This window comes from Ruditapes philippinarum, unplaced genomic scaffold, assembly GCF_026571515.1.
Source record: "Ruditapes philippinarum isolate M1 unplaced genomic scaffold, ASM2657151v2 ctg13427_1_1_1_1, whole genome shotgun sequence".
NCBI classification, from domain to species: Eukaryota; Metazoa; Mollusca; class Bivalvia; order Venerida; family Veneridae; genus Ruditapes; species Ruditapes philippinarum.
The window spans coordinates 1-19,780 of NW_026852867.1; the positions used below are offsets into that span (position 1 = coordinate 1).

Here is a 19,780-nt window from a genome sequence, read left to right on the forward strand (position 1 = left end):
AAAAGTTTTTCAGTCTCAACTTTTCCCTCTGAGAGTTTACTTTTTCAGGTCCTCATATTCTTCTTTAGTAGCAGCATTTTCCGTTGATTTCAAAACTTTTGACATTTCGTCCTTGATTTGCCCCAGAATATCTTCAAAACCTTCAGTAGTAACAATGAAGTCCTTCTTCTTCAGCTGATGAAAATAACAATTTTGTTACATTTTCTTTAAGACTACATTAGCTATGTGATTTTTAAACTTCACTCTTACATATAACATATTTTAAAGCAATATCGTTTTATTTCAAAAATACCTCAATTGTTCTTTATGTTAATTTTCACACTTTTCTGTTGCATTCTTAAATCTTATAAGAGGGTGTGTAGTATAGGTATCTGGCTATCAGTCTCCTTTTTTCATTATTCTGTTAATTTGTCTTCATTTATTTCAATGCAACCAGTGTGACTATCCAAAAAGTTCAAATATAAGAAGTTTTCAGAATTCTTTTAATACTTCTCAGTTTCTTCATTTCACACTTAAATCAAGGATTTGACATGCTTGACATGTTTAGATTCTAATAGGGGTTAAGATATATAATTATGGTCACAGCAAAATGGGAGATACAAACATTTTGCAGGTTTTATTATCTCAAGTATAATAATCATTCACACCCCTTTTCAATGTCTGGATGTTGGAAGTAAATTTGTGTTGCTATAATCCAAATTTTACCACAATATCAGAATTCAGAAGTCCTCAAAAATTCAGAGGTATGAATTATATAGAATTTCGGTACCCAAAATATTGTTCGGATTTCAAAGTTTTTGGATTTCAGAAGTTCCTTACAAACTAAAATCTCTTTTGCTTATAATTTAACATTTTATAGGTACATATATATTTTCATGTGACTTTATCAATTAACTTAAGGGAATTATTATAACCACTTCAAACTCTGTTACCTTAACTTTGTCCTGAATTATGTGGCATGTTCTCTTTAATCATTTTAAGTTTACTCCATAAAGATTTCAAACTGATATAATTCATTATTTACACTTACATCTTGAAGTTTTTTCACCGCTATCTGGGCATCTGGTTGTTGTAATAGCTCTTTACCATCTTGTAAAACTGCTATCATATCGTCAATATATGAATTGGCCTCACTTTCTTCTAATTCCATGCTGCTTGAGTGGAAAATATTATTTCTATACTGACGTACCTATTGAATAGAAAACACAGGTTTTAATATTGTTCTATGCATATGCATGTTTATACTGTTAAGCAAACAAAATTGTTTTGTTGACACTTGTTAAGGTACTTACCTTCATAAAAGATGCAATCATAAATTTTACCAGGCCTTTTTCTTACATGTATAATATTCATTGCAAATTTGGGGACATTGTGTCTAAGACTTAATTTTTTATTCAAATAAGGAAATAAATAATTGTGAAATTTATTATTTGAGGAAAAAATGCCAGCATATAAGATTTGCAAACTCTTTAAACAAAGCTAAATAAATATTACTGAAACTGATAAGAATTTAAAAGATATCTGAAACATTTGGAACGTCCACACCAAATACAAAATGTTTGTACCTTTTTTCAAATCACTGACTTCGGGAAAGGGATTTTTTTGGGATTGGGAAAAAAAGGACAAAGTTTGCATTGGGAATGCCTAGGCCTATATTTGGACACATCGGATACGGAACAAGAGCTGTCACAGGAGACAGCAAAGCTCGACTAATAAAATACTGGACGCAGTAAGGAGGACAAAGCAATGAAAGAAAAATCAATTATGTATAATTATGTATTAAGTTAAAGTAAAAAAAAACATTTGTTAACATAAATTCCAAGATCAAGAGGAATAATTCTAGAAATAGTCACACTAGAGTTACGAACCTTGTCACACAACATGTGTGTAATGATATGAAAGATATATTTGAAGTTTGAAGTTTAAAAAGTAAAGAAGTTATAATATTTCTTAAAGAAAATCCTTAGTTCAAAAAGAGATCAATCTGTAAATATTGCTTCAAGGGTTATAAACATTGTCACATAAAATGTAATTGACGATAAGGAATATATAAGTATTTGAAGTTTGAGGTAGATACCTTTAAATCTAAAAAAATTATACAATGTAGTAAAAAGGAATATTTTTTTAAGGAAAATTCTAAGTTCAAGGGGAGATAAATCTGAATATATTGGTGCTAGAGTTATGAACCTTGTCACATAAGATGGGGATGATGATAAGGTACATATATTTGAAGTATGAGGTTGATCCCTTAACAAGTAAAGAAGTAACAGTAAAAAATAGTATTTTTTGAGGAAAATTCTAAGTTCAAGGGGGAGATAAATCTGAAAATATTGGTGCTAGAGTTATGAACCTTGTCACATAAGATGAGGATGATGATAACGTACATATATTTGAAGTAAGAGGTTGATCCCTTAACAAATAAAGAAGTAACTGTAAAAAATAGTATTTTTTGAGGAAAATTCTAAGTTCAAGGGGAGATAAATCTGAAAATATTGGTGCTAGAGTTATGAACCTTGTCACATAAGATTTGGATGATGATAAGGTACATACATTTGAAGTATGAGGTTGATCCCTTAACAAATAAAGAAGTAACTGTAAAAAATAGTATTTTTAGAGGAAAATTCTAAGTTCAAGGGGAGATAAATCTGAAAATTCTGGTGCTAGAGTTCTGAACCTTATCACATAAGATGTGGTTGATGATAAGAAACATATATTTTAAGTTTGAAGTTGATACCTTAAGAAATGACAAAGTTATATTGAAAAATATTTTACTGCACCAAAACTTTAATCTGAAATCTGGACGCGGAGGCCGGGGCGAGTAGGACAGCTCTCCATATACTTCGTATAGTCGAGCTAAAAATAGGCCTGTATACAAATAGTTCTATATACAAATCTACAATTGTACATGTTTACAGTAAATATTAACCACAAGCCTTGTGAATTGTTATCATAAACAATTGGTGGATTTTTATACATTTGTTGTGAATCATTAAAGGGGTGAATAACTTCACAACCTTCTTAGTTAAACTAGAACTGCCACTGTCATGGCGTGAATACCCCCGCATACCACTTTGTCAGAATAAAGCTCAAGGACAACTCCCCTGCCAAATCTGAAGGTAGTAAGCCATTGCATTGCTAAATTATGTATTCTACATGTTTTTGTGGCAAAGATCAAAGTGACCTTTACCTTTGACCTCAAAACTGAAACTGCCACTGGCCCAATGCATGACTTGAATACCCCCATTCATGCACCTTTGCCTGGGGTGTTTTATGATGACTATATGAGAACATAATGTTTATGCTTCAAATATGAAAATGTCCAAATCAATATCACTTTAGACAGCATTTGAGTGGACAAACTTATTGAAATAAAAGCCCCTGTGACCTTGACCTTTGACCCAGTGACCTCAAATTCAATAGGGTCATCTACTTATCATGCCTAACCTACTGCCAAATATAAAGACTGTAGGTCAAAGGAATCTTGAGTTATTGGGCAGACAAGGAAAAACCGACGGCCGGATGGACGAGCTGATGACGAGCTGTCAGTCCTGTATACCCCCTTACAACTTTGTTGTGCGGGAGTATAAATATTATTTTCTCTTTTACTTTAATGCTGAATATACAACATTAACAGTACAATAGAGCTGATAAAAGATAAGTAAAAGTTATTTCATGAATGATTTACCTTTAGATAAAGGTTGTTTGCTTTTGTAACATCACATCCAATGTGGCTATGAAAATACTGGTTATTCATCATTAAAATTAATAACCCAGTACAATCAGTTTCCCCAGCTGATGTCTTGTCCTCGTACCCTGGAGCATTTATAAAACACTTACAAATGCTCCAAGGGTCTGTCACCCACTGTTGAGCATCGGTGTTTTTCCAGTTAGGTGCAGGTGGTGAGGAAGCATGATGCTGCACAATAAAATCATAGATGGCGCCACATATGTTGTTCGGACAAGCAATTTTTCCCTTACAGCAACAGCTGCATTTTACTTGCCCAAGAGGACAATCTCTGTTTTTAGCATTCCCTACTGGCTTATGGTCTGGCTTTAGAGTTTCAACTCGACAGCTGCCACATGTCACATTTGATTGTAGTGCCTTTGTAGACCGAATGGTTTGTAAGATATCCTTATGTTGTTGGTCAGCTATGTCATTACAGAATGGTACCAGTCCATCCTTTAAATATCCAAGTCCTAAACCAGCCTTTACCCACTGCCTGTATTTTTCCTTCTCTAAATGAAGTTGATGTGCCATCCTGATACTCTATCAATATCTATACAAACGAAACAAAAGTATTATGTTAGATTTTATATAAATAAGTAATTATGGTCTTGAATTGCAATTCAAAGTCCAAAATACTGGGTAAATATGATATGTGTTCCTAAAAAAATCAATTACAGGGAGAAACAAGAGCCGGTTGAACCGGGTGATGCTCCCCGAATAGGTTTTGGACACAGGAAGGTATACCTCTTGTAGTGTCAGAGTTATGTCACAGGCAACGTTCAAAGTGTAAAAACAACCCAAATGTTGTGCACGACACATTGTCTCAATATGGTGATCATTTCTGTGAAATAGTTGTAAAATCAGACTTCAAATAAGGAAGTTATGGGCTAGACATGATTTTGCTGCAAGGTCATGCTGTGACCTTGACCTTCAAGGTAGCGACCCAAATGTTGCATGTGACACGTTGATTCAATATGGTGATCATCCCTGTGAAATAGTTGTTAATTCCGACTTCAAGGAACGAAGTTACTGGCCGAACGCGATTTTGCTGCAAGGTCATGCTGTGACCTTGACCTTCAAGATAGCGACCCAAATGTTGCGCGCGACACGTCATCTCAATATTGTGATCATTTCTGTAAAATATTTTTAAAATCTAAATTCAAATAACGAAGTTATGGGCCGGACAAGATTTTGATGCAAGGTCATGCTGTGACCTTGACCTTCAAAGTAGCGACCCAAATGTTGGGCCCGACACGTTGTCTTAATATGGTGATCATATTTGTGAAATAGTTTTAAAATCCGTCTTCAAATAACGAAGTTATGGGCTGGACAGGATTTTGCTGCAAGGTCATGCTGTGACCTTGACCTTTAAGGTAGCGACCCAAATGTTGTGTGTGACACGTGGCCTCAATATGGTGATCATTTCTGTGAAATTATAAGTTTTAAAATCCGACTTCAAATAACTAAGTTATGGACCAGACACGATTTTGATGCAAGGTCATGCTGTGACCTTGACCTCCAAGGTAGCGACCCAAATGTTGCGCGCGACATGTCGTCTCAATATGGTGATCATTTCTGTGAAATAGTTTTAAAATCCGACTTCAAATAAAGAAGTTATGGACCGGACACGATTTTGATGCAAGGTCATGCTGTGACCTTGACCTTCAAGGTAGCGACCCAAATGTTGCGCGCGACATGTCGTCTCAATATGGTGATCATTTCTGTGAAATATTTTTTAAAATCCGACTTCAAATAAAGAAGTTATGGACCGGACACGATTTTGATGCAAGGTCATGCTGTGACCTTGACCTTCAATGTAGCGACCCATATGTTGCGCGCGACACGTCGTCTAAATATGGTGATCATTTCTGTGAAATAGTTTTAAAATCCGACTTCAAACAACTAAGTTATGGACCGGACACAATTTTGATGCAAGGTCATGCTGTGACCTTGACCTTCAAGGTAGCGACCCAAATGTTGCGCGCGACACGTCGTCTCAATATGGTGATCATTTCTGTGAAATAGTTTTAAAATCCGAATTCAAATAACTAAGTTATGGGCCGGACACGAGTTGGGACGGACGGACGGACGGTCAACCCGACGACTATAATTATGCCCCCCCCGAAATTTTTTAACATATAGTCACACACACGTATAGTCTAAAGCAACATATTCAGTCTTTTTTAATATACCTCACCCACCTAGCATCGTTTAAAGGAGCATATTCCGTCTTTGTTAACATATCTTACCCACATAGCACCGTCTTAAGCAGCATATTCAGTCTTTGTTAACATTTTAACATATCTCTCCACCTAGCACCGGCTAAAGCAGCATATTGAGTCTTGTTAACATATCACACCCTCCTAGCACCGTCTTAAGGAGCATATTCAGTCTTTTGTAAATATATCTCACCCATCAAACGCCATTTAAAGCAGCATATTCACTCTTTGTTAACATATATCACCCTCATAGCACAGTCTAAAGCAGCATATTCAGTCTTTGTTAACATATCACACCCACCTAGCACCGTCTTAAGAAGCATATTCAGCCTTTGTTAACGTATCTCACCCACCTTGTAACATATAAAGCAGCATATTCACTCTTTGTTAACATATCTCACCCACCTAGCACCAAGTTACGTACAAGCACCGTCTTTTGCAGTTTATGCAGTCATCAAACTTGCTCAGATTGTAAGTTAGAACTGGTAGATAACAAGTTATTTTAGTGTGGAATGCCGATCAAGAGACTTAACATGACTTTGAACTTTGTAGAGAAACAAATTAAAACATACACTTGTTTAACAGATCCTTATTTTATTTAAAGAAAGATAAAGGATTTCATGGCTACTATTTCTTAGTTTGCTACAAGATAATCTAGCCAAGATAAAGTCATGTACTCGAGGCTTAAACATTGAATGTCAGAACAAATTCTAAAAAATAGATTTATACAATGTATATGCAACAACAATTCATCAAGAAAATGAGAAAATGTTAAATAAATGGTTAGGAATTATAAAACGTCATATATTAAATTTATAATAAGATTTCGAACATTAAACTGTTTAGCGTTACCTTACCAACCAATGTTTAAAAAATCCTTACTTATGTAGTGTTATCAAGGTGTAAGATTCCGTACAGATTCCGACTTTTTCTTGAATGTTTAATTTTCTATGTTTAAAAGGACAATATCAAGTTTAATAGAACAAATTCAGATTGGAGTGATTCCAAAATGTTTTACGTAGAAGTTTTTGGCAACTCAATGTCATATTATTTTTTTTTGTTTTAATTCATTATTTTGTTCCGTGTCTTATTTAATATGATGGAGCTAAATTATCTGTGTTTAATATACAGTTGGAAATGAATAAATAAATATAATTGCCAATATAAGAATATCATATATCAAAATATCCTGCTTAAATATCTTTAAATCACTGCAAGACATTTTTTAACACATTTCTGGAATATCATATGTAATCTGTATTATAATGCACCTGCATGACAGAAAAGTCATTAGTGCGTCTAAACGCTGGAATGTAAGCTCTCGTCTGATTTTAATTAATGATAAAGATTCCAAAACGAACAAATTTCAATAAACATCAAGGATGAAAAATTGGAATTATTTGCCTTCATAATAAGTTTAAACTTAAAATAAGTGCTAGGAGCTATATGTAGTATGTTAATGAACGTAACATTTTAAAAATGTTACACCTATACAAGTTTACTATTTATAAATGCTTATTTGTCAAAATATAATATGTATTTATAGCCTCTCCATCAAAATCAGAATACTTCTACTCTATTTATTAAATATGTATCATAGGGAAGTTGCCCATGTTAAGAAGATAAATTTATCTGCATTATTTTTTCTCCCTTAAATATGGCAATTTTTCCTTAAACTCCTTTTGAAACGAATTTTACATTGTAGAGTACAATACTGAATTCTATTGAACGAGTACACAGCTGTCAAATCTATATTGTAGGAGGATCTTACTGAGTCTGATATAGGTTTTGCAGCTGTGTACGAGTCCAATAGAATAAATATTGTTCTGAATAATGTACGAGTCCAATAGAATAAATATTGTTCTGAATAATGTACGAGTCCAATAGAATAAATATTGTTCTGAATAATGTACGAGTCCAATAGAATAAATATTGTTCTGAATAATGTAGGAGTCCAATAGAATAAATATTGTTCTGAATAATGTACGAGTCCAATAGAATAAATATTGTTCTGAATAATGTAAATATAAAATGACCTTTATTTTATCCGACATAGTAATTTAAGATTAGACAAGCATAACGGCTCAAGCATCAACTAATATAACGGCGTAGGAATAAAAAACATAACAGCTCAAGCATCAACCAACCTACGGCCTGGGCAAAGAAACACACAAAAGAAAACATAGTGTCAAAAGCTGGAACACACATAACGGCTTAAGCATTTACTAACATAGTTGCATAAGCATATATTCATGATTTGTCATTATCAGATAAAAATGCCTGATATTTTCTGTCTTAATTTTAGACAAAAAAAGAATTTAAGTTCCGGATAAGTGATAGACTATCTTGTTCTCTTATGCCTAAGTGCTATTTTATTCATGTACATTCAGTACAATTTAAGGTTTGTAAAATCTTTGAGTAGATTGTGCATATTACATCTTGTTTGTTTTCTCTTTGCTGCTTAAACTACACGAATTTTAGATCGAGACTATCTCTTATATGACACCAGTACGTTTAAGAAGTATCTCCAATTTATTTGAAATTGATACCAAAACCGACCAAATTTCTTTATGTTTAGATTTGTTTATTTGTTTTAACATAGTATTGTGTCTCGTTGTAAAGCATTTTTTCAAGGTTTATCAGTCACAACCACTATTTTAATCAATTAATGATAACGACTGAAGTATGCAGCTCGAGTATGATAAATACTTTTGAAGATGAAGATAAAGGTAACATATGCACAAGATGTCGGATGAATACATTATGTAAAAAATTTATTTATCACAGTATGCAACTACCACTTAAACAAAGCAATGTATGCATTACTTTTATCCTAATATCCCAACAGTCATTGTCATTGCAAGTGTTATACATAGGAAAAGAACACAACCTGTTGATTGCCGAATTCAAAGAAGCAAATAGTTATTATATACACAAGCCGATCTGACATCATGTGAAGGACTTTTACTTTGCAATCGATTCGTATCAAGTACCTGTCCTTTTCTTTTAGGAGGAATTGATGGGGAAATATATGAGGGAGTATTTCATGATTATTAAAGAACAAAAACATATTCTATGCACCATGATTCCACACATAAAAAATTGACATATTACTTAACCCTTTGACATTTTTTGCAAACAAAAGGTCCCCAATGATTGTACAACTGGCTAAAATTGATCGTCACACGAAACCCAGTAGTTCTGACTAAGGTGTCGGACGAACGCATAAATCGGGGCTTATCATTTCTGAATAAGTGATTGTCGGATTCTTAGAGCCGGTATTGTCCTCCCTTGTATATATTGCGTCACAAAAACGCTAAAACCACATGCACGCGACTGTTCGCAGATTTATTGTCGTCCTCGAGGACTTGTTAAGCTTAATGAAAATATTTCTATTAGGGCTTGTTGTTTTAAATCTGTTTTTTTTTTTACTTTTGTCACTGACCAAAGTAAACTGGAATGTTTCAAAAACTTAACCTAATATGACGTTAGAACTTTGCATAAAGTTGAAGTAACTTTACATGTTTGAAATGTTGCGACAGAGAATCACACAAAGGATAAGTAAAGAACGTTTTAGACGCATATGAATTGAATATTATTTTGGCATTATATTTAAACCTGTAATTGAAAACAAAATAAAATTAAAGTGATGTGTCAATATTTAAAAATAATAAATGTGTAAGCGTATGAGTATTGAAAACCCCTTTGAATAGGATAACATTTCGATCCCGCCATTTTGAATGGAAATAAGATAATGAAAACCAGATAAAGCTTAAATATATATACAAGATAAACGAGTTGAATTGATAAAAGTTTTCAAATGTTGTAGTTTATATATTTCATACAATAATAATTGGCGAGGATCGCCAGAATATAAGCAACTAATTTTGCCTCGCAAGACATTAAGGAAGATATAGAATAAAAATATCAAGCTTGTTGGGAGTCTTTATAAGTTGGCAGCAAAATAATGCTAATGTTTTACAAAAAAAATCACGTATTGGCAATCCATAAATCATTAATATTAATTAAGGATGAGTTCGTTTGAAAAGAAACAAATTTGCTTGAACATTAACCACTGCAGTGAAATAAATAAATCATTATAATGACATCATGACATCATGATCAGATAAAGTAGGCTAAGTATGAATCAACATATCAACCTAAGCATATTAAACATAAAGTCTGGAGCATGTACCAAAATAATGGGCTTACGTAGACTAGGAATCAACATAATGGCTAAAGCTAAAACCTATAAAACGGTTTAAGCATTTATTGACATTATTATATACGAATGTATGGTTTGTCATAATCAGATCAGCATGTCTGTAATTGTGTGTATCAATGCCTTATTTCTTTGAGTATGAAATCATGTATATTTAATAATATGAATATAAAAGTAAATTATTTAAATAGTTGGTATATACATGATTCGGAACTTTTTTTATTTTTCAAATTGCCACTCGAGCATAAAAAGTAATACATAACTAATATCCTGTAATATCCGGTATTATCCGGACAAAATTTGTAGTTGCAAGTTTTATACGTAGAAAAATCAACATGTGGCACTGCCGAACATAAAAAAATAGAATAAATAAAAAAAGAAAATATTGTCATCATGTCAAGGGCTTTTACTTTTCAATCTATTTATATCAAGTATATGTCCCTAAATTTAAGGAGAAATTTATGGGAAAATTTACAAGGGAGTATTTTGTAATAAGCCAGGAACAGCAACAGTATCAATTATCCCTAAAGTAAACTTTTACAATAAGTTTAACATCTTTAAACTAACGTCCTTCATGAATAACCTTAACGTTCGTATTTGATTTATATGATTGAGTTCCGCTCTACCGAGGTTTCACTGTAATTTTTTATATATTATAATTATTCAATTACAACATGCATATTAAATAAGAATATAAATATTTGCCATTGTATAAACGTTAAAATCGTGTAGGAAATTGAAATAAATAACAAAAACAAACAGATTTTTTTGGCATTTCTGTATAGGTATTAAAAAGCCCACATTTGCCCACTCCTACTTTCATTTTCGACGAACACATTTTACGGCCATTTTAATATGTTATCCATCAAGATGGGTAATGGTTTAACAAGCTACATAACTTGATAAAATTCTCATCCAATAAAAAATCAATATTTACCTTGAGTATGAAATCATATATATTCAATAAAATGAATATAAAGGTAAAATATTTAAATAATTAATTCCACATTATCGAGATTTTTATTTTATTTTACAAACTGTTGCTCAAGCATTAAAAGTTATGCATAACTAATATCCGGTAATATCCGGATTAACTTTGTAGTTGCAAGTATTATATGCAGGGAAATCGACTTGTAGCACTGCCGAACATAAAGTATAGAATAAATATACAAGAGCACCGCGAGGCGGAGCATTATATGCCCGAAAGTGTTTTGTTTTAGTAAAGATGAAGCATTTGTAAGACATGGGAATTAAATAAAGTATTAACAACCACCTTTGAAGTTTGCATATTGTGGTTCAAATGAAACTTAAGTTATGCCCCGGAAACTGTTTTTAGTTTTAGTTTTAAGGTAATAGTGACCTTGAGCTTTGACCTTGTGACCCCAAAATAAATAGGGATCTGCTACCCAATATGGACAATCATCCTATGAAGTTTCAATACTGTGGGCCAATTGAAACTTAAGTTATGCTCCGGAAACCAAATTGCTTACGGGCAATTCTTTCGGGCATATAAAAACAATAATGTCATGATGTGAAGGGCTTTACTTTTCAATCTATTTATATAAAATATTTGCCCTTGACTTTAAGGAGAAATTTATTGGAAAATTTATAAGGGAGTATTTTATAATAAGCCAGGAACAGCAACTATTTCAATTCTCCCTAAAGTGAACCTTTACAATAAGCTTAACATCTTTTAAACAACGTCTTTCAGGAACAAGGTTAATTTTCGTCTATGATGTATATGATTGAGTTCTGCTCTACCGAGGTTTAACTGTATCTAATTTCTCTACATGTTTTGATATAATAATTATTCAATTATAACCTTCATATCAAATATATATAAATAATTGTTATAGAAGCATCGTTAAAATCGTGAAGAAAATTTGAATTTTTTTTTCCATTTCTGTATAGGTATTAAAAACGCCCACTTTGGCCCACTCCTACTTTCGTTTTCGACGAACACATTTTACGGCCATTTCAATATGATGTCAATCAAGATGGGTAATGGTTTAACAAGCTACATAATTTGATAAAATTATCATCCAATAAAAAATCAATATTTACCGTAATTACTCATATATTTTCCGTAGAGTTTATATCATTGAATCCAGGGCTTAACTCCGCCATTGCGATATGGACACACAATTTTAAAGCGCATGCGTCATTATCACAAGATGAAATTTTTATCAATCACGTGACTACTTAATTGTTAGACGAAAATCAGGCCGCGGCAAAAATATACTAAATATTTGTCCTCTTTGTTTATCTTATGATAGAATTATCTTAAATGGGCGACTTCCGTGCTACTGGTTATCCAGTACATATTTTTAAAATACTCGAATTGACACTATCAGTAAAGGAATCATTCCCGATGGAAACGGAATTTAAAATATCAGTTCAATGTGGCATTCGAGATGAATTTTGAACAAAAGTAGATCTAAAATAATATTAGCAATATCAATATTTCTCTGCGCTGACGACTTGCCAGATGAATCATTAAATTCCTTAAAGCAATATTGACTAACAAAAAAAAAAGAAATATCCCGCTACATCCGTTACGCCTAACATAATATTAGGACAAATCAACATTAGATATCGGCGTTCATGGACCAAAGACCCCTTTCCCCTGACAACAACATACAGGAACAGAACAGACCAAATGGTGGAGAAAGGAGATAATTCAATTTTAATAATAGTGTGTTCATACTGAAAAAGAATCATTTTCCAATGACGCGACTATAGTGTAACGCTTACATTTCTCTGTATAGCGGAAATGATACCATGACACAATGTATGCATAAATGTATAATACTAATTTTACGGACTCGCAAAAGCGGCACAGATATGTGCTTAATAATTTTATTCGAATCTTTGTCTTAATAAGGAGCAACAACTAACCGCAACATCGTTTTATCAGTATTTTTATTGCAGTTGATATTTGTTAATAGCCTTTAATGTTCTTCCTATTGGTGATGTTATATTACTGTCGTTGAATCTATCAAAATTAGAAAAGTAAAAGCCCCATATTTTTTCTGGTATTTTTTATAGTTTGCCTCGATAGATATGTTTCAGCCACATACAGTAATATAGCTATATTATTTTGCAATTTTCGTAAAACTCTAAGTAAAAATATCCAAACGATGCTTATTTTGATATTGGTTCAATTTGAATACATGTTTTTCTGGTTTCTCTTTCTAGTTTCGGCCTAATTTGTCTATTTTTAACCCCTTGTACATTATTTTTTCTGTCAACCATGGACGTTATGCGTACGTCCATAACCAGTTAACAAATTTGCATTAAAGTAGAGTTAATTTTACTTAATATGTACATGTCAATCAGCACAATTTACATTAAATCGTTATTTCTATTTCCCGATTAAATGTTTGGAATGTTGCGACGTAAGATCATACACAGGATAAAAAATAACTATTTTTACCAATCTTAATCAAATATTGATTCGGCATTATATTTAAACGTTAACGTTCTAATAAACAATACAAATAACTGCCATCCGATTTGACATCAACAAAGCCCGTTTACTTTGCAATCTATTTATATCAAGTAAGTGGCATTGAGTTGAAAGAGAAATTTATAGACGAATGTATTAAGATTGTTAAAAAAAAACAAGGACAAAGGCAGTTTTAATTTTCCCCACAGTAAACTTTTATAACTGTAACATTTTTCAAGAACAGCCTAAATATTTGTATTTGAATGGGTTTTGCTCTTCCGGGGTTGGACTGTACTTAATTTCTCTTCGTATTTTTATATGAAAATAATTTAATTTCAACATGCAAAAAATCTATAAAATTTAAAACTATGTTATTGTAGCAATGTTAACTTCCTGTAGAAAATTTTTAATCAAAATACGAGCTTTTATTTTCCAATATGTATTGTTCTACAGGCTAGAAAACGCCCACTTTGGCCCTCTCCTACTTTCGTTTTCGGCAAAACAGATTTTACGAACATTTTAATATGTTATCCATCAAGATAATTTAACCAGCTACATTATTTGATAAAAATAAATAAAATATATTTACCGTAAATATCTCACATACTGTCCGTAAAGTATATATTATTTAATCCAGGACTTAACTCCGCCATTGCGATATTTATACACAATTTTACAGCGCATGCGCTAATATCACAATATGACTTTGTTATCTATCACGTGAATAATAAATTGTAAAATGAAAATCAGGTCATACAAAAATATACTAGATAAGTGTCCTCTTTTAAATTATTGTTATGATAAAATTTTAAATTACTTTGTATTTGTGTAAAAAAATGTTACTGCTGAATGCTTAAGTAAATCAAATTATCTAATAATGTCCTGACATAGAGTTAAAACTAAAACTTATTGACAAAATCGTCTACCGTCGCACTGAAAATCAAGAGAAAAATCTGTAAAAAACAACACTGGATCTCAAATTGACGAAACTAGTATAGATCGAATTTCCATTGGAAAATAAAATACTATAGAATAGGATGGAATTTCAGTACAGGTAACAGCTATTTAATAAACAGTATTACTGAATGAATGGGAATCCACTTGGATGATTCTGACTGAAGATAAATATTGCATTTGCAGTAGGTCTAAACCAATGTATATGTAACATCGCAGATAAGATACTAGTAATACCGAGTCTTATTAAGAGTGTAATGTTTTTTGAAGGCGACCTGACGTGAAAAATACATTAAATAATGTCAACAGATAAAAATCTTGTTTATTTTACACGTGAAAGATCGAACATTTGTATATATTGCACGTGAAACGTATATTTTACTCGTGAATATTATCTGTTGTATTTTCTCTGTAAAATATATTTCAATCTACATTTAAACATTAGTTTTTGCTATTTATGTTCAAAGGTGACTACAAAGATGTCAATGAAAGAAAGGCGCTAAGAGAAAGACTGTAGTGTAAAATCTTTACATGATATCTCGATAACCTTTATCTCGAACGTTTCGTGCCAGGTAATTCATTTGGTTCAGAGGAGGTAATCTTTAACTGAACAAATGTCTCCCTTGTCTAATTGTAAAATGTCTAGACTACAAAGGGTATTTAACTAGAATGTTTGCGTTACTAATACATCTTATAACGTGCTCAAAATGTATTTATAACTCTAAAATGCATTTTTAACTCTACAGAAACCTTCGGACGTATCAAATCGATTTTCATGTGGACTTTAAATGCGTCCTAGTGCTTCTGTATATGTGACTGCACGAAAAAATCTGCAATAACTCTCTATAACCTATATATGGAATCTTAAGTTGAGAGCCGCGCTGTCAAAATTGATTTAAGGATTTGTTAAAAGTTACTAAGACATTTCAGAAATGTACAGATATAAGCGGCGAACATATCGGAAGCCACGCTTTTTAAACGCTTAACGACATTTTGATGCTTTTGTATTATTTCATCTGTTTATATTCATTGCTAACAATCTTAGTTAAGACTTTAAATAATCAGATGCCTGTTGCTTTGCCTAACCAGATTGTTAATATCAATACTATAGATATTTAAGATGCTTAAGGATACAAGTTAAAATGGTTCCCTGCGGGGAAATGTTTAATATTGTAAAACTATTTCATTTAACTCTTTTAATTTTTTTTTATATTTTTTTTGTAAACGTTTGTATCGAGTATATATATTTGACAATAATTTATCAATAATGAATTTTAAGGCCGGTGACCGTTGAAGACTGGAGATAGTCGACCCGTCTGAATCATTTATAAATGGCGTGTAATAACTATTAACTTACTTCACTTTTTTATGTCATAAACTGAAGACCTTACTATCTTACGTCATAACTTGCAGACTTTTAATATTTTATGACACAGCCTGCGGACTTTACTGTTTTATGTCATGACCTGCATACTATACTACTCTTATAGTATCTGAATTAGTTTCGCTCTACCAAGGTTTTACTGTGTATAATTTCTCAGTAATTAAATTTTATGATTGTTTCCGTGTCCCTCCTTTTAGCAAAATAAGATTTCTATCCCGTCATTTTGAATGAAATAAGATATCGTTGAAATGAAAGCAAAATAGCAAAATAAATAAGTAGAATTTATTTAGATACTTCCTTATCTGAGGACAAAATGATCTTGTGTTTTTTCAAGTGCTGTGGTTTATGTTTCATATAATGATAATTGATACAACATTAGCAATGATAAACAATTGATAAGCCACAAAATTTCCCTCGATATAGATAAAGTAAATAATATGACAATATAATGTAAAAGCTTGTTTTCTCTCTTTATAAATAAGTTGAGTGCAGAATAATGTTAGTTAGGGTTTACATGATAACAAGCTTTGGCAACCCGTGGGTTAACTATTAATTTAGAAGACTTCTTTTGGATCAAACAAAGTGGTGTGAGCTTAAACGCTACAGTGAAATGTGTATTAACCACTATAATACCGAAGCATTAATCGACTAGCAGGTGCATGAATGAACACAGCAATGTTTGCGTAAACATAAAACATGAAGCATGAAACAACATAATGGGCTTAAGTGTTAAGCAACATAGCATTTAAAGCATGATCCAACAAAGTAACTTAAGGAAAAAAACATAACAGCTCAAGCAGAAACTAATGTAAAGGCCGAGCAAAACAAGAATTTAGTGGCAAAAGTCTGAACACACATAACGGCTTAAGCATTTACGACCATAGTTGCATAAGCATACATTCATGATTTGTCATTATCCGATCAGAATGCCGGATATTTTAAGTATTAATTCTAGACAAAAAGGAATTTAAGTTCCTGAAAAGTGATGGACTAAATATTTCTCTTTTGCCTTAGTGCTATTTTATACATGTATATTCAGTACAATGTAAGGGTGGTACAATCTTTTACAATTGTCTGTATTCAATTGTTGCTTAAACTAAATGCAGTAACATATTGTAAAACAATACTATCTCTTGTATGACACCAGTAAATTTAGAATCACCAATTTATTTGAAATTAAAACAAAAACAGACCAAATAATCTTTATGTTTAGATTTGTTTATTTGTTTTAACATAGTATTGTGTCTCGTTGTAAAGCGTTTTATCAAGGTTTATCAGTCACAACCACTATTTTTAATCAATTAATGATAACGACTGAGGTATGAAGCTCAAGTATGATAAATACATTTGAAGATGAAGATAAAGGTAACATATGAACAAGATGTCGGATGAATACATTATGTTAAATGTTTATTTTTCACAGTATGCAGCTGCCACTCAAACAAAGCAATTGTATGCATTACTTTTATCCCTATATCAGAACAGTCATTGTCATTGCGAGAATTATACGTAGGAAAATATCACAACCTGTTGAATATCGAAATCAAGTATTGAATAGTTTTTAAATTAACAGGCCAATCTGTCATTGTGTGAATGGCTTTTACTTTGCAATCTATTCATATCAAGTATCTGTACTTGTAGGGGGGATCTATGGGGAAAAGTACGAGGGAGTATTTTATAATAAGAAAGGCACAAAAACAGTTTCTATGTACTATGACTCCACACGTTTGTAAAGATAATTATCACGTAACTCATTGACCTTTTTTTGCAAACAAAAGGTCCCCAAATGAGTGTACAACTGGTTAAGATTGATCGTCTTACGATTTTTCAAACACGGAACCCAGTAGTTCTGACTAAAGTGTCGGACGAACGCAGAAATCGGGGCTTATCACTTCAGAATAAGTGATTGTCGGATTCTTATTGCCGGTATCATCATCAATTGTATATATTGCGTCACAAATACGCTAAACCAAATGCACGTGACTGTTCGCAGATTTATTGTCGTCGTTGAGGACTTGTTCAGCTTAATAAAAATATTTCTACCAGGGCTTTGCTGTTTTGAATATGTTTTTTTTTTACTTTTGTCACTGACCAAATTTAACTGGAAGGTTTCAAAAACTAGACCTAATATGACGTTAGAACTTTGCCTAAAGTTGAAGTCACTTTACATGTTTGAAATGTTGCGACAGAGAATCACACAAAGGACAAGAAAAGAACGATTTAGACGCATATGAATTTAATATTGTTTTGATATTATATTTAAACCTGTAATTGAAAACAAAATAAAATTAAAGTGATGTGTCAATATTTAAAAATAATAAATGTGTAAGCGTATGAGTATTGTATACCCCTTTGAATAGGATAAAATTTCGATCCCACCATTTTGAATGGATATGAGATAATGTTTTAATGAAAACCAGATAAAGCTTAAATATAAACAAGATAAACGAGTTGAATTGATAAAAGTTTTTCAAATGTTGTAGTTTATATACTTCATACAATAATTGGCGAGTATCGCCAGAAAATAAGTAAATAATTTTGCGTGAAAAATATATGAAGGAAGATATAATAGTTATAGAATAAAAATATCAAGCTTATTGGCAGTCTTTGTAAGTTGGCAGCAGAATAATGGTAATGTTTGACAAAAAAAAAATCAACTATTGACAAGCCATGAATAATTATTATCAATTAAGCATGATTTCGTTTGGAAGAAAAAGTGGGTTGAACATTAACCACTGCAGTGAAATAAGTTCGAACCATAATATTGACAGCATGATCAGATAAAGTAGGCTAAGTATGAAGCAACAGAGCATCTTCAGTATAAACATAAAGTCTGAAACATGAAACAAAATAATGGGTGCTTACGCATGAACCAAAATTATGGGCTTATGCAAGAATCAACGTCATGGCTAAAGCTAAAACCATTTTTAACGGATTAAGGACTCAAGAACATTAATGTATACGAATGCATGGTTTGTATTATCGGATCAGCATGTCTGTAATTGTAAGTATCAATTCTTAATTTTTTGAGTATGAAATCATGTACATTCAATAAAAGCGTGCACGACGAGCTGACCCGAAGGGCCTGCTCGCAAAGCGAACTTTACGGTAACACGAGTACCTGCTAGTGATATGGTTATGAAAACTGTCGTCCGAAGTGCTGAATTAACGCATCGCAACTTTTCGAATTACAAGATAACGATAAAAGCCGATGTACTATGATTGAAAACAGATACGTACACTGGTGTCCTGCGCACTTATATGGGAACCATACTAGAAAGGAAACAGAATAAACGGAAGCAGTGTATACAATATCGAATGACAATTTAAAACGGAAAATAAAAATGAACGATTATTTTAAACTATTTTACGGTAAAAGAAAATTGAGCTCGCTTTGACGCTTTGCCTTATTCATATTATGAATATAAAGGTAATTTATTTGAATAATTAATATCTACATTATTGAGGTTTTTTTTATTTTACAAACTGCTACTCAAGCATTAAAAGTTATATATAACTAATATTCGCTAATATGCGAACAAACTTTTTAATTGGAAGTATTATACGTAGAAAAATCCACATATTGTGTACTGACGAAAATAAAATATAGAATAAATAAAGAAATAATGTCAAAATGTGAAGGGCTTTCATTTTTTAATCTATTTATATCAAGTAGCTGCTCTTGACTGTATGAGAAATTTATGGGAAAATTTACATGGGAGTATTTCATAATAAGCAAGGAACAGCAACAGTTTCAATTCTCCCTAAAGTAAACCTTTTCAATAAGTTCAACATCTTTAGAGCAACGTCTTTCAGGAACAACTTT

General features: G+C 32.1%; 1 protein-coding gene across 1 annotated transcript; it reads right to left on the bottom strand.

Moving 5' to 3' along the window:
• Positions 1–40: 40 nt before the first annotated feature.
• On the bottom strand, positions 41–12,358 carry LOC132726828 (uncharacterized protein CXorf38 homolog; the record flags this gene model as incomplete). The annotated part of the gene is made up of 4 exons (XM_060712211.1): positions 12,233–12,358; positions 3,686–4,277; positions 1,031–1,189; positions 41–174 (listed from the first exon to the last, which is right to left on the bottom strand). Coding segments are annotated over exons 2-4 (866 nt in total), but the record flags the coding sequence as incomplete, so codon positions are not given.
• Positions 12,359–19,780: the final 7,422 nt, after the last annotated feature.